The 15,341-nt window shown below is 48.7% G+C and overlaps 1 protein-coding gene across 1 annotated transcript in view; it reads left to right on the top strand.

Moving 5' to 3' along the window:
- HEG1 (heart development protein with EGF like domains 1) overlaps nucleotides 1–15,341 on the top strand; it is a 52,756-nt gene that overhangs the window by 20,572 nt on the left and 16,843 nt on the right. The window contains exons 9-13 of the mRNA XM_024754739.1: nucleotides 108–166; nucleotides 414–574; nucleotides 4,402–4,536; nucleotides 9,708–9,750; nucleotides 9,883–9,920. Of these exons, the coding sequence (XP_024610507.1) occupies nucleotides 108–166; nucleotides 414–574; nucleotides 4,402–4,536; nucleotides 9,708–9,750; nucleotides 9,883–9,920 (436 nt within the window). The remainder of the gene's footprint in view (nucleotides 1–107; nucleotides 167–413; nucleotides 575–4,401; nucleotides 4,537–9,707; nucleotides 9,751–9,882; nucleotides 9,921–15,341) is intronic.

Genomic DNA, 15,341 nt, shown 5'->3' with positions numbered 1-15,341 from the left:
CTTGATGGCTGGAAAACGCCTATTTGATCCTGAAAATAGGAAATTCGTTCTAGGTTTAAGGCTTTTGTCTGACTCACAGTTAACGATAAACCTGTTCTTCCTTTCAGTTAAATGTGTGTTTTTCAACATTACCTGGTTATACCCGATCCACAGCTCATGCTTCTAGGTAAGTAACAGGATTATATTCGTTTGTGAACCAGTCTATAGAAAGGGGAGGATGTTCTAACATGGGTGATGGCCGCAAAACTGGGCCTTGTTTTGATTGGGCCATAGGGTGATCCAGGGCCAAGGTCACTGGCACTTCATGCTCTCCCAGGCCATCACTGGAGAATGGGGAGGACACTCATTTTCCAAAAGCCCTGGGGCGCACATGTCATTTTAGGACAATTAAAACCTACATATTTTGCCTGTAGGGAGCCCAGTGCGGTGGTGATGTCACTGCAAACCACCTTTTCCCTGGCCTCCAACGTGACACTGTTCGACCTGGCCGATGGGATGCAGAAATGTGTCAACTCCTGCAGGGCCTCTGCTGAGATCTGCCAGCTCTTGGGTTCTCAGAGGCGGATCTTTAGAGGTAAGAGGCCCTCTGGGAGGACCCCACCCATTCAGTTAGGCACGGACCGAGGGTAGACGTGTAAGGCATTCAGGGCTCAGGTCCAAGAAACTTGTCACAGAACCAGCCTGAAATGGGCGTTAAGCACAAGGCCTTTGTGCATCTTTGTGTACACATGCACAGACACACACACATACATACGCGCGCACACACACACACAGAGTCCTGTACACCCAGCCTTGAAGGCCCCCAGTCCTTGGCATACTGTTTCTATTTCTTCTATCCAGCATTAGTATTGGAAGGGATGTAGGAGCTGATGTAATGGAGCAAAAACCACTCTTCTTTCCCTTGAAAGGTTCCTCCTCTCTCTGGGGAGATAGAAATTCACACACAGAATGTACATGCTTGTCAATGACTCCAGACCTTCACCTTGACATACCATTAGGTTAAAAAAAAAAAGCATGTACAGAATCACCCGTCTTTCTGTGTATTTGTTTGCAAATTCTATTTGCACAGAAACAAGACTAGAAGATTAGAGGGCAGACTGCTCACCGTCCATGATTTCTCTTTTCTTGTTCTTTATCTGTTTTTGTTGAAAGCTTCTACAGTGCATCTGATGTGAGGCAGCTGAAGAAAGGGATTAGAAACAAGTTTGGAAGGCAGATTTGGGTCTTGGAGGGGAGGTTTCGCCTCTGGGATGGGAAAACTCTGCTGGAATCAAAAGTGCTTCCTCATGCAGGGGGGCTTGCCCCTGCTGTGTCTCATAAGTGGTCAGAGCTGGCTCTGGTTCGCTCATTTTACTACACATAGGACTGGTGAGGGATGCAGAGTCGGAGGGAAGCTCCCCATCTGGTGCCCAGATGCTAGACTAAGTTGTAGGTAGCAGGTTTGGTGCTCTGCCTGCTGGAGATCCAGGACGTTCCCGATGAGCCAGAGCTTTGTAAGAGCAGGTCTGGAGAGCCCTCCTTATGGACTGTGCATTACAGACCTGGCAGTTAACCTTTTGCTCAGGGATAAATGCTAGAGCTTTGCCCATTTAAGGGCTATTCACTTGAAAAAAAAAGAGAGAGAGAGAGAGAGAGAGAGAGCTAAGCATTCTGGAGTTGAAGTTGCTATCATTCAGCTTCATTGGGGAATTGGTTAAAAAGTTCCTGCCCCATCACACGGTACTCTGCTTTGATTTTAGTTTCTTTCTCTTGCCAGTGATTTAAAGGTTCCAATTTTTCCTCCCCAGAAAGTAGGAAGGGGACCTTGCAGTTCACTAAACATGTGTGGAATACATGCTACGTGGTCAGCATTATATTAGGTTACTTTTTTTGTCCTTAGTAAATGTATTTCATGTTTTGCAAATCAAGTGGCAAGATATTTGGATTTGTAAGGGCCCTGCCCACTCTCTGGACCCCATTCTTCCAACTGCTCAGATGTAGCTTACAGGAAAGCTCCTTCCTGTCTTCCTTGCCAAGGTCCCTTTTTTTTTTTTTTTGAAGACTTTTTTCTAGAGCAGAGTTAGGTTCACAGCAAAATTAAGAGGCAGGTACAGAGATTTCCCACAGACTTCCTGCCTCTACATGTACTGGTGCCCATTCTTTGCCTCTGCTTTCCAAGCCCCTGAGAACAAAGACGGCCATGCCTCTTGGCTGAAAACAGCCTCACCTCTCTGTTTTCCCTCCCAGGGCTTCTCCAGGTTTTGCCAGCACACTGCTTGGTCCCTCACTCACCTCTCTGAGTGCTAGAGAGGCGGGCTGGACAAGGGGGAGCTGTCAGCTTCTGACATCTGGGCGTTCCCGACACGTGGGAGGCACCGGGCCACTCTGGCCGCTGCCCTTGCAAGCGCAGTTTCTTCCCCTTCAATTCACAAAACATCTACTTCCTCGCCTTTCAAAGAACTGTAGCTCTCATCTCTCCAGAGGTTTAGAGCCCTTGGAAATCCCCCAGGGAGCGTCCCAGCCTTAGATTCACATAAATTCTCATTGTCTGTTTGGCGGATGTTATGCGCAGGAAGGAGCATGGGAATTGTAGATGCAGAAAAATCACATCAGCAGGCTGAAAACGAAAACGGCATGATACATGGTTCCGTTGGATGGACTGATAAAGGAATGTTCTTTAAGAATTTTGAGGATAGCAACCCCTCCATCGCAAAGGCGGGGCCAGCTTTCCCTGTCTTCAAGTGAATCTGCTTCTGTGCCGGGAAGAGTTGCTTCAGCAGGGCGAGCGGTATTTGCCAACAGGCGGGATTCGTGGGCAGAGTGGAGGGAAAACGTGACATTGGCTTCCAGAAAATATCTAATCAGGCCAGGCAACTCAGGCTGGCTGCTGCGCCAACTAGTACCAGCCTGGACGGCCTTCTGTGCTGGAGATATTTCTTTATATTAAGGCTTTAGATGAGAGATTGTGGCCGTTTAGTGCTCCTCTGTGCCAGCTTCACCGTGTTTGCCTGGTGAGATTTTCCATTTTTCATTTTTCTCCCTTAAATACAGACCTTTCACAATAAACAAAGGAAATTGTATCACACACACCAATAGGTTCTGATTTAGCATGCCAGCTTCCACTGATAAAGGCAGGAAATTCAGCTCTGAGAGCTGAAGTTGTGTCCTAAACTAACCTCCTGTGACCAAGCCACCCACTGGCCCCGAGCTCTCGAGACTCAGACAAGGAGGCAGATGCCGGGGTCCCCGTCACCAGAACCTGCCTGGGGTGGGGTGGGGGTATAGCTGTGCTGTGTTAAGAGCTGGCAGCTGGTTTCCTTAAGGTGGGAGAAGGGAGCCCACACCTCACTGCCCAGTGTACACGTGGCCCTTCCTCGGCTGTCTCCTCACGCTGGACTTGCTCACACCCACCAAAAACAGCGGCGTAGGTCAGTCTCACCCTGTACATAGTGTAAATAAGTTACTGTCCACTATCCAAGTGATTTCATGTTTTTGTTCTATTGTCTGTATACCCCAATTACGTATGTTTTTTTGTTAGACCTACCTTAGATGGTAAAAAGCACCCTCGTTGTGTCCACTGTATACAACCTCAGAGAGGGCCTAATGTATACAACCCGAGAGAGGGTTCACTGTGTACAACTTCAGAGAGGGTCTGCTGTACATAACCTCAAAGAGAGCCCACTGTATACAAACTCAGAGAGGGCCTGCTGTATACAACCCAAGAGAGGGTTCACTGTGTACAACCTCAGGGCCACATGCCCAACAATGAATGCTTTTGGATAACAATGAAAGAGTTCTTTGTCATCCATGAAATGAGCCTGGCCCACATGGCCAGGTGCTGACGACCCAGATCCAAGCAAGCCCCAGGCGGGCATCCGTATGGTGGGCAGGCGGACAGTGACAGAACACATACAGCCCGGCTTACCTTCCACACCTCTCCTCGGAATCAGTGTGCTAGGCAGCAGGCTACCCGCCACAGCAGGCGCTGCATCCCTTTAGGCCAGACAGACACAGAGCCGGGACACACCTCAGCCGAGACAGGCCTTCTTCCTAAGAGAGCGGGTCACACTTTCTGGGTTTGTGCCGATTCTCCCCTGCAGCCCTAGAGCGTGAAGGTGCAGAGGATCCCACCCGTCGAGGGTTGTGTTCGCAGGGGACGCTGGCGCTGGCGACGGCACCCCGCACCCCGTTTCTTCTGGGTTTGTTTTCTGCCCCGCGAACTTTTACTAACAGACCCGGGGGCCGACTCGGGGGAGGAGCGGCAGAAGGCAGTGCAGAAGTGCCCTCTGAGAGGAGCGGCGCACCACGCAGGCTCTTTTGGAAACTGTTCTCTGAGCCTCTTGAAACAGGAAGTTCACGCATCTTAATGTTCGACGTGGAGGAGGTTTTGTTCTGTCTCACTGTCTTGTTTTTCCATTCTAGCGGGCAGCTTGTGCAAGCGGAAGACTCCAGAATGTGACAAAGAGACCTCCATCTGCACCGATCTGGACGGGGTCGCGCTGTGCCAGTGCAAGTCTGGCTACTTCCAGTTCAACAAGATGGACCACTCCTGCCGAGGTACCGGCCGGTCTGGGGTTCTGTGGCCCAGGGGGTGGGGGAGGTGCTCTTCTCTGCCTGGGGCAGTGTCTCTGCTCTAGGGGTGACTGTTCTAATCTGGGGGTAACCGGTTCTAGTTATTTGGCTCCCAGCAGAGTTGAATACGTTATCTCCCTGGAATAATAGCGTTATCTCTGACTGGTGCACACTGGTCTGGCCAACCAGATTCAAAGGAAAAGAAAAGAGAATGGAATGCCTGGGGGTGGCCAGGGCTTTTTTTTTTTTTCCTCCTAATTAGAGGAAATTAGAAGAATTACTGTTTTAATTCCCAAAGCTTTATTCTATTGTCTGCTAATCTTTTAAAATGAAAATACCAGCACGGAAGCAGGGCTGTACCTTTTAGTGGGAGCTGGCAGCCCGGGAGACCTGAGTCAGAGTCCCACTCTGCCTGCCCGTCCTGTATCATCTCGGGCAAGTCACTTTGCTTCCCTGAGCTTGAGTTTCCTCTTCTGTGAAATGGGTGCAGTGATACTTCATTGGATATTCTAAGAATTAAAGAGGGCAGTGGTTATGGAGGTACTTTGTAAGCCATCAGCCTTGTATTTTACCCAGGTCGTTGTTGAACCAATCTATTGTCTGCTAATCTTTTAAAATGAAAATACCAGCACGGAAGCAGGGCTGTACCTTTTAGTGGGAGCTGGCAGCCCGGGAGACCTGAGTCAGAGTCCCACTCTGCCTGCCCGTCCTGTATCATCTCGGGCAAGTCACTTTGCTTCCCTGAGCTTGAGTTTCCTCTTCTGTGAAATGGGTGCAGTGATACTTCATTGGATATTCTAAGAATTAAAGAGGGCAGTGGTTATGGAGGTACTTTGTAAGCCATCAGCCTTTGCCCTTGTATTTTACCCAGGTCGTTGTTGAACCACTGAGTTCTGGTTTTAAGGGTTTCAAGGCAGAAACCTAATTCTGCTAATCTCTTAGGTGAGGATTAACTTCATCCAGTTTGAGACGAAGGCTGGTCAGCACGTGCAGTGCAAGAATACTGCTTTAAAATAAAATGAATTCAAGTCCAGAGCACTGGGTACCCTGACTTACGAAACCCTGCTGCAATTCGTGATCACAGGAAAACTAGCAGCATAAAGGCATCACATAGCCTTAGGCCTCGCATCACATGAGAACGTGTATGGCCCAGTTTTCCTGCTCAGTCAGTGCCTGCCGGTGACAGATGTACTGGAATCTGAGTAAAAATGGCCTCCTGGGGAAAGGTGACATGCCACTTATTTCTGTCAGGACTTCCCGTTAGAGGAGAGGATAAAAATACATTTCAGGGCAGTGCCCTCATCCTGCACTTCAGACCCTCTGACTTCGGTGCTTTGAAAGTGCATCTCCTCGGCTCTGCACACAGGCGCTGGGGTGGGGTTTGAAGAGGGGGCCCAACTCTGTGGGGCAACAGGCCTGATTCTGAAGCTCACAGCGCTTCTCAGTGCCCTGTCAGTCTGCCGCTTTGATACAGAGGTGATGCTTCTTAGTTCCCTCTTATCTGGTTTCATGCAAAGTGCTCCTGGCCCGTCTTAGAAACTGGGCCACTGAGCCCACTTCGTGTGTGAAGGTAACATCCTTCACACGTGAAGTGCGCTGACGTCCCTGTGTGCTGGAGGCCGTGTAGCTATGCGGGGCAGTCGTTTCTGTACGCAGTGCCTCTGCAATTTCAGGTGGCCTCAAGAGCAGCCCTGCCACCTTTGCTTCTGACTGGCATGAGTCATTTCCCTCTCTTTCCAAGTCACTAGTTCTATAATTGTGTCGCTTACAGACTAGCATCAGCAATAGCAGAGCTGTCAGGGATTTACCAGATGCAGTGTCACAGGCACCGGAAACCTTATGTCTATCAAGTAATGACCGGAGAATCGGCATAAGAAAACCATGGTTAGCTTTTGGGCTTGTGGCCGAGGCCCTATGCAGCCTGGTTTCTGCAGTATCCTGTTGGTTAGATTTTCACCCATGGCCATCAGAGCTCCATGAATGGATCCCGGAGCTCCTTGGACCACAGCCCGGTCAGCTGGGTTCTGAGGGGTTACAGTGACATCTTCTGGCCGTTGGTGCTGGAGCACGGGGGTAGTTAAAAGAAGTACCCTCTCGGACACCTCAAATCCGGGGTCAGTCCCTGGTGTAGATCGAGGCTAAAGGCACGTGGGTGTGTGTTTTCTAAATCTCTGCAATGAACAGTTGTACGTTAGCAACTGCATATTGTTCTTTATTATTGTTGGCACACATACACCTTCTCAGTGTCTCACATAAAACGTCTTTACCAGACTTTCAAAGCCTCACGTAAAATTAAAGTAGGTGTCCTTCCCGTAGATGTCTTAGCTTCCGTCCATCATGCAGATATCCTGATGCATTCCAGCCACCTGTTTGCAGGTCTCTTTCTCTGACTAGGCTGCAGATACCTTGGGTGCCCGTCTCTAGAATATGCTTGCACATTACGGGGTTCCATAAACGTCTGTTGAATGAACAGTTGGAGGGTAGGGCAGCGTATATGACAGGCCAAGATTGGCAGGTCTTGATTTGGCTTCCTGCAAGGGAACAAAAGAGCCCTGAAGGCTCCACCATGTACTTCTGGCCTTTTATTTAAAAGTCCAGAGGGTAAAATTTGCTTGTGTTCCATATCAATAGGGGAAGCCCACTTGGGGTGTATATGCTGGCTGTTGACACATTCATTTCATCTTCAGTGTTCTGCGGGTCAGGGTCCCTCTAGGGCATGGAGGTGCGGAGCTGGATCCTAAGGCGCACTGGAGTGCCTTATGACAAGGTTTCCCTCCAAGAGCCCCTAGAGCAGCACCAGGCCCACGGTAGCACTCAGTCTTTGATGAATGACTGAACGAGCCCATCTGAAATAAGGAAATATCGTTACACCGGGGAGCCAGGCCACTTCTGAAGCTAAGTGAAAACAGCCCAGCCCATCAGCTCATAGACAGGACAACAGATGGACCTTACATCTGGCTGGATGACAGCCACGGGGTGGAAAGCTCCCACCCAGCAGATGACGGTTGGGTGGGTAGATTTGCTGTAAAAATATTTCCAGGAAGAAGTGTTCAGAATAGAACAGACTAGTGTGACATCAGCCTGCCTCAGTGCTGAGACGGGCGGGGAAGAGTCACTGGGATGCCAGCAGTCTCTGTGTAGCTGCCCTGCAGACAGAGCCATGGGTCATCCAGGGGCGGCTTCCCCTGCTCCCACGACCCGGCCATAGCACAAGGACTGCCAGGGCATGGTGCTTTCCACGCCGGGGAGACAGGAGGTCTCAGCTTGTTCCTTAGAGAAGGCCCCAGCTGAGTAAGGCCAGCTCAGAGAACTCAAAGGTATCAAAGATTTGGGAGAGGGGCCTCATTTCTCTTCCCTGAAGCGGGATATGATTATGCTGTACCTTGCTGCAAAAAAGATTTGAAGTGCCTAATGAAAATTCATTGTAACAAGATGAGATTTAATTTGAAAGGTAAATCAGGTTGAAGGAGAAATAAAATGACTACTTTGTTGAGGCTAGAAGGAGAATGAATAGCAAAAAGATATACCTTAAGTTCCCGCATGTTTCCTAAAGATAGGCCGCTCACTCAAGTTCTGAGCTTCCTGGACACTGAGGCAGAGAGAAACATGATTTTGAAAGAAGTGGCGGCCATCAAATAAAGTACAGTTCTTTAGGCCCATCCCCATTTTTCTAGGCCCCAGGGTCCAAGAGAAGTTTCTCTGGAGCATCCACGTCACCGGGTTACTGAGTGGTATTGTGGCAATGTGGTCCATGACAGCCTGTGATAGATACCCTAGGGGCTTGCCTGGGGCTGCTGCTAGTAATAGATTGCCCTTAATGAAGAGAGCGTAGCTCAGGAAGAGTGATTCCAGGGGGCCAAACAGTGCAGTACAGGCTCACAGCTCTCATGGTCTGCTGGGAGAGAATTTAGATTATTTAGAACAGCATTTTCCAAACCATTCCACCAACCTCTAGTGACATATCAATAGTCTATGACAACAAAATAGATGCTAGGAACATTCAGTGTCTAACACTAAAAAATAGAAGGAAGAAAAAAGTTAAGCACATCTACGTAGGTAATATTAATATGCACTGATGCTTAAAGGAGGATGCAGGAGGTCTGCGAGAGATCTCCCATCCCAGCCTGCAGGGCGTGCAGCCTCTGAGCCACGTGTGCTGCTGGCACTCACATCTCACCGTCAGCGTGTGTGCTGTCTGTCCAGAGATCGCTGCTCTACGCTTTGTGCCTTTTCTTACCTGTGATTCTTGTATGCGGCGCATGGCACACATTAATCATGAATCCAATTTCTGTCATTCCTTGCAGCAGTGAATTTGTCCGAGAGGAGATTTCATATTGTCTGCTTTCATCCAGGCATGCATTACAGCTCATGGCGTTCTGTCGGCTTATTGTAATGCGGAAAATGTTCCGTGATCAGATCAGTTCAGGAACTGCTGATCCAGGGGAATGGCTGGCCCACAGGCCTTCAGTGAAGCAGTGGTCCGTGAGCTGTACTGCCAGAGGGTTCAAAGCTATGGTCTTGGGTGATGTGCCGATTAGGGCTCATCTAGGTGTGTCTAGAATCCACTACACAGACCACGGGGTGAGCGTTCTCTTATGGAAACTGAGGCACCCACCAGGACCATGGCTCTGAAAGGTGTCACAGCTCTCACTTCCTCATGGAAGGGGGTTGATGGAGCCAACAGCTGGTTAAAGGTTTGACTTACGTTAAAGAAAGTGAAGCACTTGTCTTTGTGTTTACGGAAGGATGTTACACAGGGGCCACGGAGAGCTTGCAAAAATAATTGCATATGTTGGATAATAATTACAGCTACAAACAGTTAGTGGTTACTATGCGCTAGGTGCTGCGCTAAGTCATTTGCATGCCTTAGTTTACTTAATCTCCTCCAAGAAACTATAAAACAGATATTATTATTATCCTCTTTTTTATAGCTGGGAAACTGAGAATCACTAAGAGGTTAAGAATTTTTTTGGTAGAATTGAGTTGAGCTGGCAACAGTATTTAGGCCAGGTTTTAGGTAATTCTAAAGCTGTTTGTAGCCTGCTGGATCTAGAATATTGTTGTGGCCTTTAGGGTGGCTGGTTTTATTAACTGTCAGTTTGGACCGAGGGAAGTCAATAGACACGTTCCTGGATTTTCCTTTTTTTCTCTTTCAGCCTGTGAAGATGGATATAGGCTTGAAAATGAAACCTGCATGAGGTAGGCTCCGTGTTCATTTATTCTGATGAATTTGTTCCAAACCTTATTTAGAAGTTACTTTGGTAAATTGCCTCAGTTATTTCTTTTGATATTTGAAACTAATTCTTATTCTTTTTCTTTGTTGACTTGCAGTTGCCCATTCGGCCTTGGTGGTCTCAACTGTGGAAACCGTAAGTATGCAGAAGTCCCGAGTTCTGCGTGGGCAGGGCTGGCACGGCTGTTGGCACGCAGGGTGTCTGTCCCCTCCTCTTGTCCTCAGTTCACATCTGCTGTCTTCCCAGCTCCTGTGCTGGGAGGAAAACAGAGCGCTCTCCAGGGCCTGGAGGTTTGTAGGGGAGATAAACGCTTTCCTAAATAGCCTGACTGTGGAGTGTTTATCAGTACATTAGGCATGAGGTTTGAGGCAGAGAGGGAGGGACCACACCCAGCGAGAACAGAAGAGCCTCCTGAGTAGTTTCTTGGAGGGGGTGGAATTGGAGGTTTGGGAAGACTTTGACGGGCAGGTATGGAGGGAGAAGGAATCCAGGGAGAGGGAACAACCTAAACAAAGGTCTTGGGGCAGCTTGGGCCCATGTTTTTCAGGGACAGTGTGTAAGTGGGTGTGGCTGAGGACAGAAAGAGAGGAAGGCGGAGAATGGGGGATTAGGTTGGCAGAGTATGTGGGGACCAAACTGTTGGGACTTTCGATGGAGTCTGAGAGTTTAGGTTTTAATCGGTAGCAACTGTGGCACTAGCAAGAGTCTTAGAGCAGGAAAGCAGTTTGATCAAGAAAATCAAGTCGGGCTGCCGTGAGGAGGAGAGAGGACAGAGGAGAACGTGGGGCCGTTTAGACCAGTATCGTTGGGGCGGGGGTCAGGGCTGGACGCAGAGTGGGGGGTCCCCTGCTGCTGGCTGACGTCCGTGCTCCCGGGTACAAGAGGGTTGAGTGGCGGTGACTGTGCACGTGGCAAGTTTCACAGTTAATTCACTTCTTTGAGAGAAGTGGTTGGGATTCATTCCAGATCACTTTCACTGACATTTTCTTATACTGAGACCTGAGAAATTACAGTCACCCTCAAAATTACTGAAAGAAATTCTGGGATATAGAATGTAGCAGGAATAGTAACACTCAGTATTTTAGGACAGCTTTGTCCCTCATTCCATAGAATCTGCCAACAGTCCATATTCGAAGTTTACTAGACCACAAGTAGACATGACTTTATTTAACAAGAGATGCTCCTCTCACCCCATCAGTCAGAAATTCCAAGTGTTTTAAAAGCTCTTACGCCAGAAATGGGGCGGGGGGTGAAGACTAGATAGAGATTTCTTTTTAATATTATTATTGATTTTACTTATTTATTTAAATTAATTTATTTATTTGGCTGCGTTGGGTCTTTGTTGCTGTGTGCGGATTTTCTCTAGTTGCGGCGAGTGGGGGCTACTCTTCGTTGCGGTGCGTGGGCTTCTCATCGCGGTGGCTTCTCTTGTTGCGGAACACAGGCTCTAGGAGCGGGCTTCAGTAGTTGTGGCACGTGGGCTCAGCAGTTGTGGCTCACAGGCTCTAGAGCGCAGCCTCAGTAGTTGTGGTGCACGGGCTTAGTTGCTCCGTGGCATGTGGGATCTTCTTGGACCAGGGCTCGAACCCGCGTCCCCTGCATTGGTAAGCGGATTCTTAACCACTGTGCCACCGCGGAAGCCCTAGGTATTTCTTACTATGGCACAATATCACAGGTGTACTTGGTTTTATAAGAGCATGAGTGAGACTAGGTGACGCGCATGGAGATGTGACCATCTCGGGGTAGGGAGCAGGGGGTGAGAGAGCCCACCTGCCAGTCCTCCCGGGGCCCCTTGGCCCTGACAGGCCTCTCATAGGATGAGCCAGTACTTCTAACCTGCTTGTAGTCAAACAGCTCCCTAAATAGGTTTTACTAGAAAATGCTTCATATTTCTCAGGAAATGGAAGAGTGAAAATGGATACAGGGAAAAGCCCTAGAAAGGGTTGAAGGAAAGGGGAGTGAGCTGCAGGGCATCGTTCTAAGTGGCAGTGAGTGATTTGCTTTTCAGAGATCATTAACTACTGTATATGTGGAGGGGATTTACCACTACATCCACTGACTGTTCTGTGAGTTCCTGTGTCTCCGCGTTATGGGCGTCGGGGTCTTGGAAGTAGCAGAATTTCTCTCTGTTCCCGAGACTTCTTTTTACTCCCTTTTATCCAAGTCATCACGATGATGTCCAGCAGAGGGCAGACTCCAGTTAACTCTGAGGGTGTGAATACCACTTTATAACTTTGATATCAGTCTTAATGTCAGTGTTGCAAAGCAATTACTAGTCACTGATAATAAATAGCACCTGCCAACGGCCCCTTTCTCTGCGGTCTCAGATCAGCCCTGGTGTGGGTTAAGGAATCTGGAGCACCTGAATTTCATCCCTACCTATGGTGATAACACCGTGTGAATTCTGTGGCTTGTCACTCAGTGTTTTGTGCCAAATAGCAGAGCTCTCACCACCCACCCCTGTCCCTTCTGCTGTCACCACCAAAGACAGTAAGGGCCTTCTTGGAGGTCTGGCTCAGGCTGGACCTTTTATAGAAAAGAAACACTGCTCTCTGCAGGCTTCTGGGGACACGCACTCTGCTGCCCAAGCCCCGTGAGACGGGGAGCCCAGCTCTGTCCAGCCACGCACGTGGCCCTGCAATTCCCTCACGCCTACATTCCTGGGAGTCACCCAGCTCTAATACATTCTGGCTGCAGGCATAACCTCTGACCTGCCTTTCTAAAAGTCCCTATTAGCTTTCTAGCGGTGCCCAGATTTCACCCGTCGCTCCTCATAGAGAATATCCTTCAAACTGGACCCGGCAGGACAAGCTCTCCTCTCAAGTCCCTGAATCCCTGAGGCGGTGCGGGCCCAACTGGACCCCTCTGTGCACCTGGCAAGGCTGCCCACGCCAGGCAGTGCAGGGCTGCACCTGTCTTATCACTGCTCGTTTTAATTTTCTTTCCATGTAAAATATGCCTCTTTATGCCGCAGATTCCAACAATCCTGTCCTCTGATACCACTCATCCGATGGCCCCAGAATTCTTACAGACTTGTTCTCGCAATGTCCCTCACTTCCCCTTGCCCCTCCAGCCTTTCTTAGGTGTGCATGTTTCCTCCTTCGCTTGAATTTTATAGAGGCTCCTCCTCACAGTTTTATTATATCTCTCATGACCTTGTGGTTTGCTTCACCTTTTTTCTCTTTTTAAAGTAAGTGAATTTTGTCTTTTCATGACGTAAAAACAACACATGCCCATTAATTTTCCTTCTTTAACCCAAATTAATTAGAAAATAGATACAAGGGAAGAAGAAAACTAAAATAAAGCCTTATCACCCATGAAACACCACTCTTAATACCCTGGTGTATATCCTTGCTACTAATGCTGGTCGATGGGACCAGCAGAAGCCACAGCATCTAGGACCTTGTTAGAGATGCAGCATTTCAGGCCTCTCCACTCCAGACCTACTGAATCAGAATCTGAATTTTAACCAGACCCCTAGATTTGTATACATATCAAAGTTTAGGAAGCAGTATACCAGAGGTATGTATGTGTCTCTCTTTTTAACAGAAATTGGGTCTCACAGAATAAACTGTTTTGTAACCTGCCTTTACGGCTAGTCAACTGTGCAATGTTTTCATTTACATAATTTTATGAGGCCGCTTTTTTTTTTTTTTTTTTTTTTGCGGTACGCGGGCCTCTCACTGTTGTGGCCTCTCCCGTTGCGGAGCACAGGCTCCGGACGCGCAGGCTCAGCGGCCATGGCTCACGCGCCCAGCCTCTCCGCGGCATGTGGGATCTTCCCGGACCGGGGCACGAACCCGTGTCCCCTGCATCGGCAGGCGGACTCTCAACCACTGCGCCACCAGGGAAGCCCTATAAGGCCACTTTTGATAGTTCTGTGGAATTCTACTCTCTGGATATATCATAATTTACTTAACCACTCCCCTCTTACCATCAATTTTAAACCTTTCTTTATTGTCCCATCCTCTAAGCCGTTCTTCTGTTTGTGGTTATTGTCACTTTGTGATGATAGAACACACATAATTTTCCTAGATTACCTTTTTCTGGCTGCAGACATTTTTATCCATCCCTCCTTCTTATCTGCACCACGTCCTTCTGCAGGTCATCCTTTCCATTCGGATGTCCTGCGTCTCTCCAGTGGAGACTCACACAGCCAGCGGGGACGTGGGGTCTGTTTCCCCGTGTCTGGGCCTCTTCATCCTCTTCCGGTGAAACCAGACATTCACCTTAAAGATCCTCCTGCCATGTCTTTCCACCCCACAGTCTGGTGGCAGGTGTAGAAAGTGTCCTTTAATGGTCTTCACCTTGTTGTTACATTGGGCTTAGAACTCAAACCAGTGGAAATGCTGTGTGCTGGCAAGAGTCACTCGTAACAAACTGCTTAGGAGGACGAAGAGATCATTAATTATCCAGAAGTCAGCTGGAAGTCTCCTGCAGCTAAAAGCAAACAACTCACTTTGTGTCGGAACTGAAAGGAAGCAGCCTTGGGAGAGGGGAATGCTGCCCTGTACCTACTCTTGCGTGTTATGACCACACTACAGCCTGTAGATGTGCGAAAGGTAAATTTCAAGAGGTACAGAGGAAAAAAAAAAAAAGAATGCTGTGAACAGGGTGCTAAAGGAAAGATGATGCAAGAGGAGTGGAAAGATTTAAAAGGCAGAATTCTAACCAACATCACTAATGAGCACAGTGAGGGGGAAAGGGAGAGAACTAAATGAATTTTAAAATAAAACGAATGTGGCCACCTAGAAAGGTCTGTAATGAGTTCAAGGGTTTTAAAGGAAGGCCTACGGGTTGGTACGATTCTGACACTAATTCCAATGTGTCTTTTTCCACATCACTAAGCCAGTTATCTCAATTCTGACACTATTTCCAGGTAGATCCCACAGCTTAAGGGCTCGGTCCACAAGACCTCCCCACCCCAGTCTCCCAGCGGACACCAATCCCACGTCCAGGTTGTCACCTGTGCTCCTGACCAACCGGCTTGTAGATGGAGGTTCCAGTGACCCCACCTCCCTGCGTTCCATTAATTTGCTGTACTGGCTCGCAGAACTCGGGAAACATTTTAGCAGATTACCAGTTTATTATGAAAGGATAGAACTCAGGAACATCCGGATGGAAGAGATACTCAGGGCCAGGTTGGGGGAAGGGCCCGGAATGTCCATGCCCTCTCCCAGCGTGGCACCTTCCACTCATCTCCCAGCGTTCACCAACCTGGAGCTCTCTGAACCCCGTCCTTCTGGCTTTTCATGGCAGCTTCATGACACAGGCACGGTTGACTAAATCATTGGCGGTTGGTGACTGAAGTCTGTCTCCAGCCCCTCTCCCCTCCCAGGAGGTTAGGGGGGTTGGGACCGACAGTTCTAACCAGCTAATCACAAGCTTGGTTTCCCTGGCAACCAACCTCCATCCAGGAGTTTCCTAAGGGCTTTCCAAAAGTCACCTCATTAACATAGCAAAAGACACCTTTGCTCTCCAGGCTTAGGAAATTCCCAGGGTTTTAGGAGCTGTGCTTGGAACTAGGACCGGGAACAGATACGTATTTCTTATAAA

Source organism: Neophocaena asiaeorientalis, unplaced genomic scaffold, assembly GCF_003031525.2.
Source record: "Neophocaena asiaeorientalis asiaeorientalis breed wild unplaced genomic scaffold, Neophocaena_asiaeorientalis_V1.1 scaffold423, whole genome shotgun sequence".
NCBI lineage: Eukaryota > Metazoa > Chordata > Mammalia > Artiodactyla > Phocoenidae > Neophocaena > Neophocaena asiaeorientalis.
Note: the sequence above shows the minus strand (reverse complement) of the source record. Positions and strands in the feature narration are given on the sequence as shown.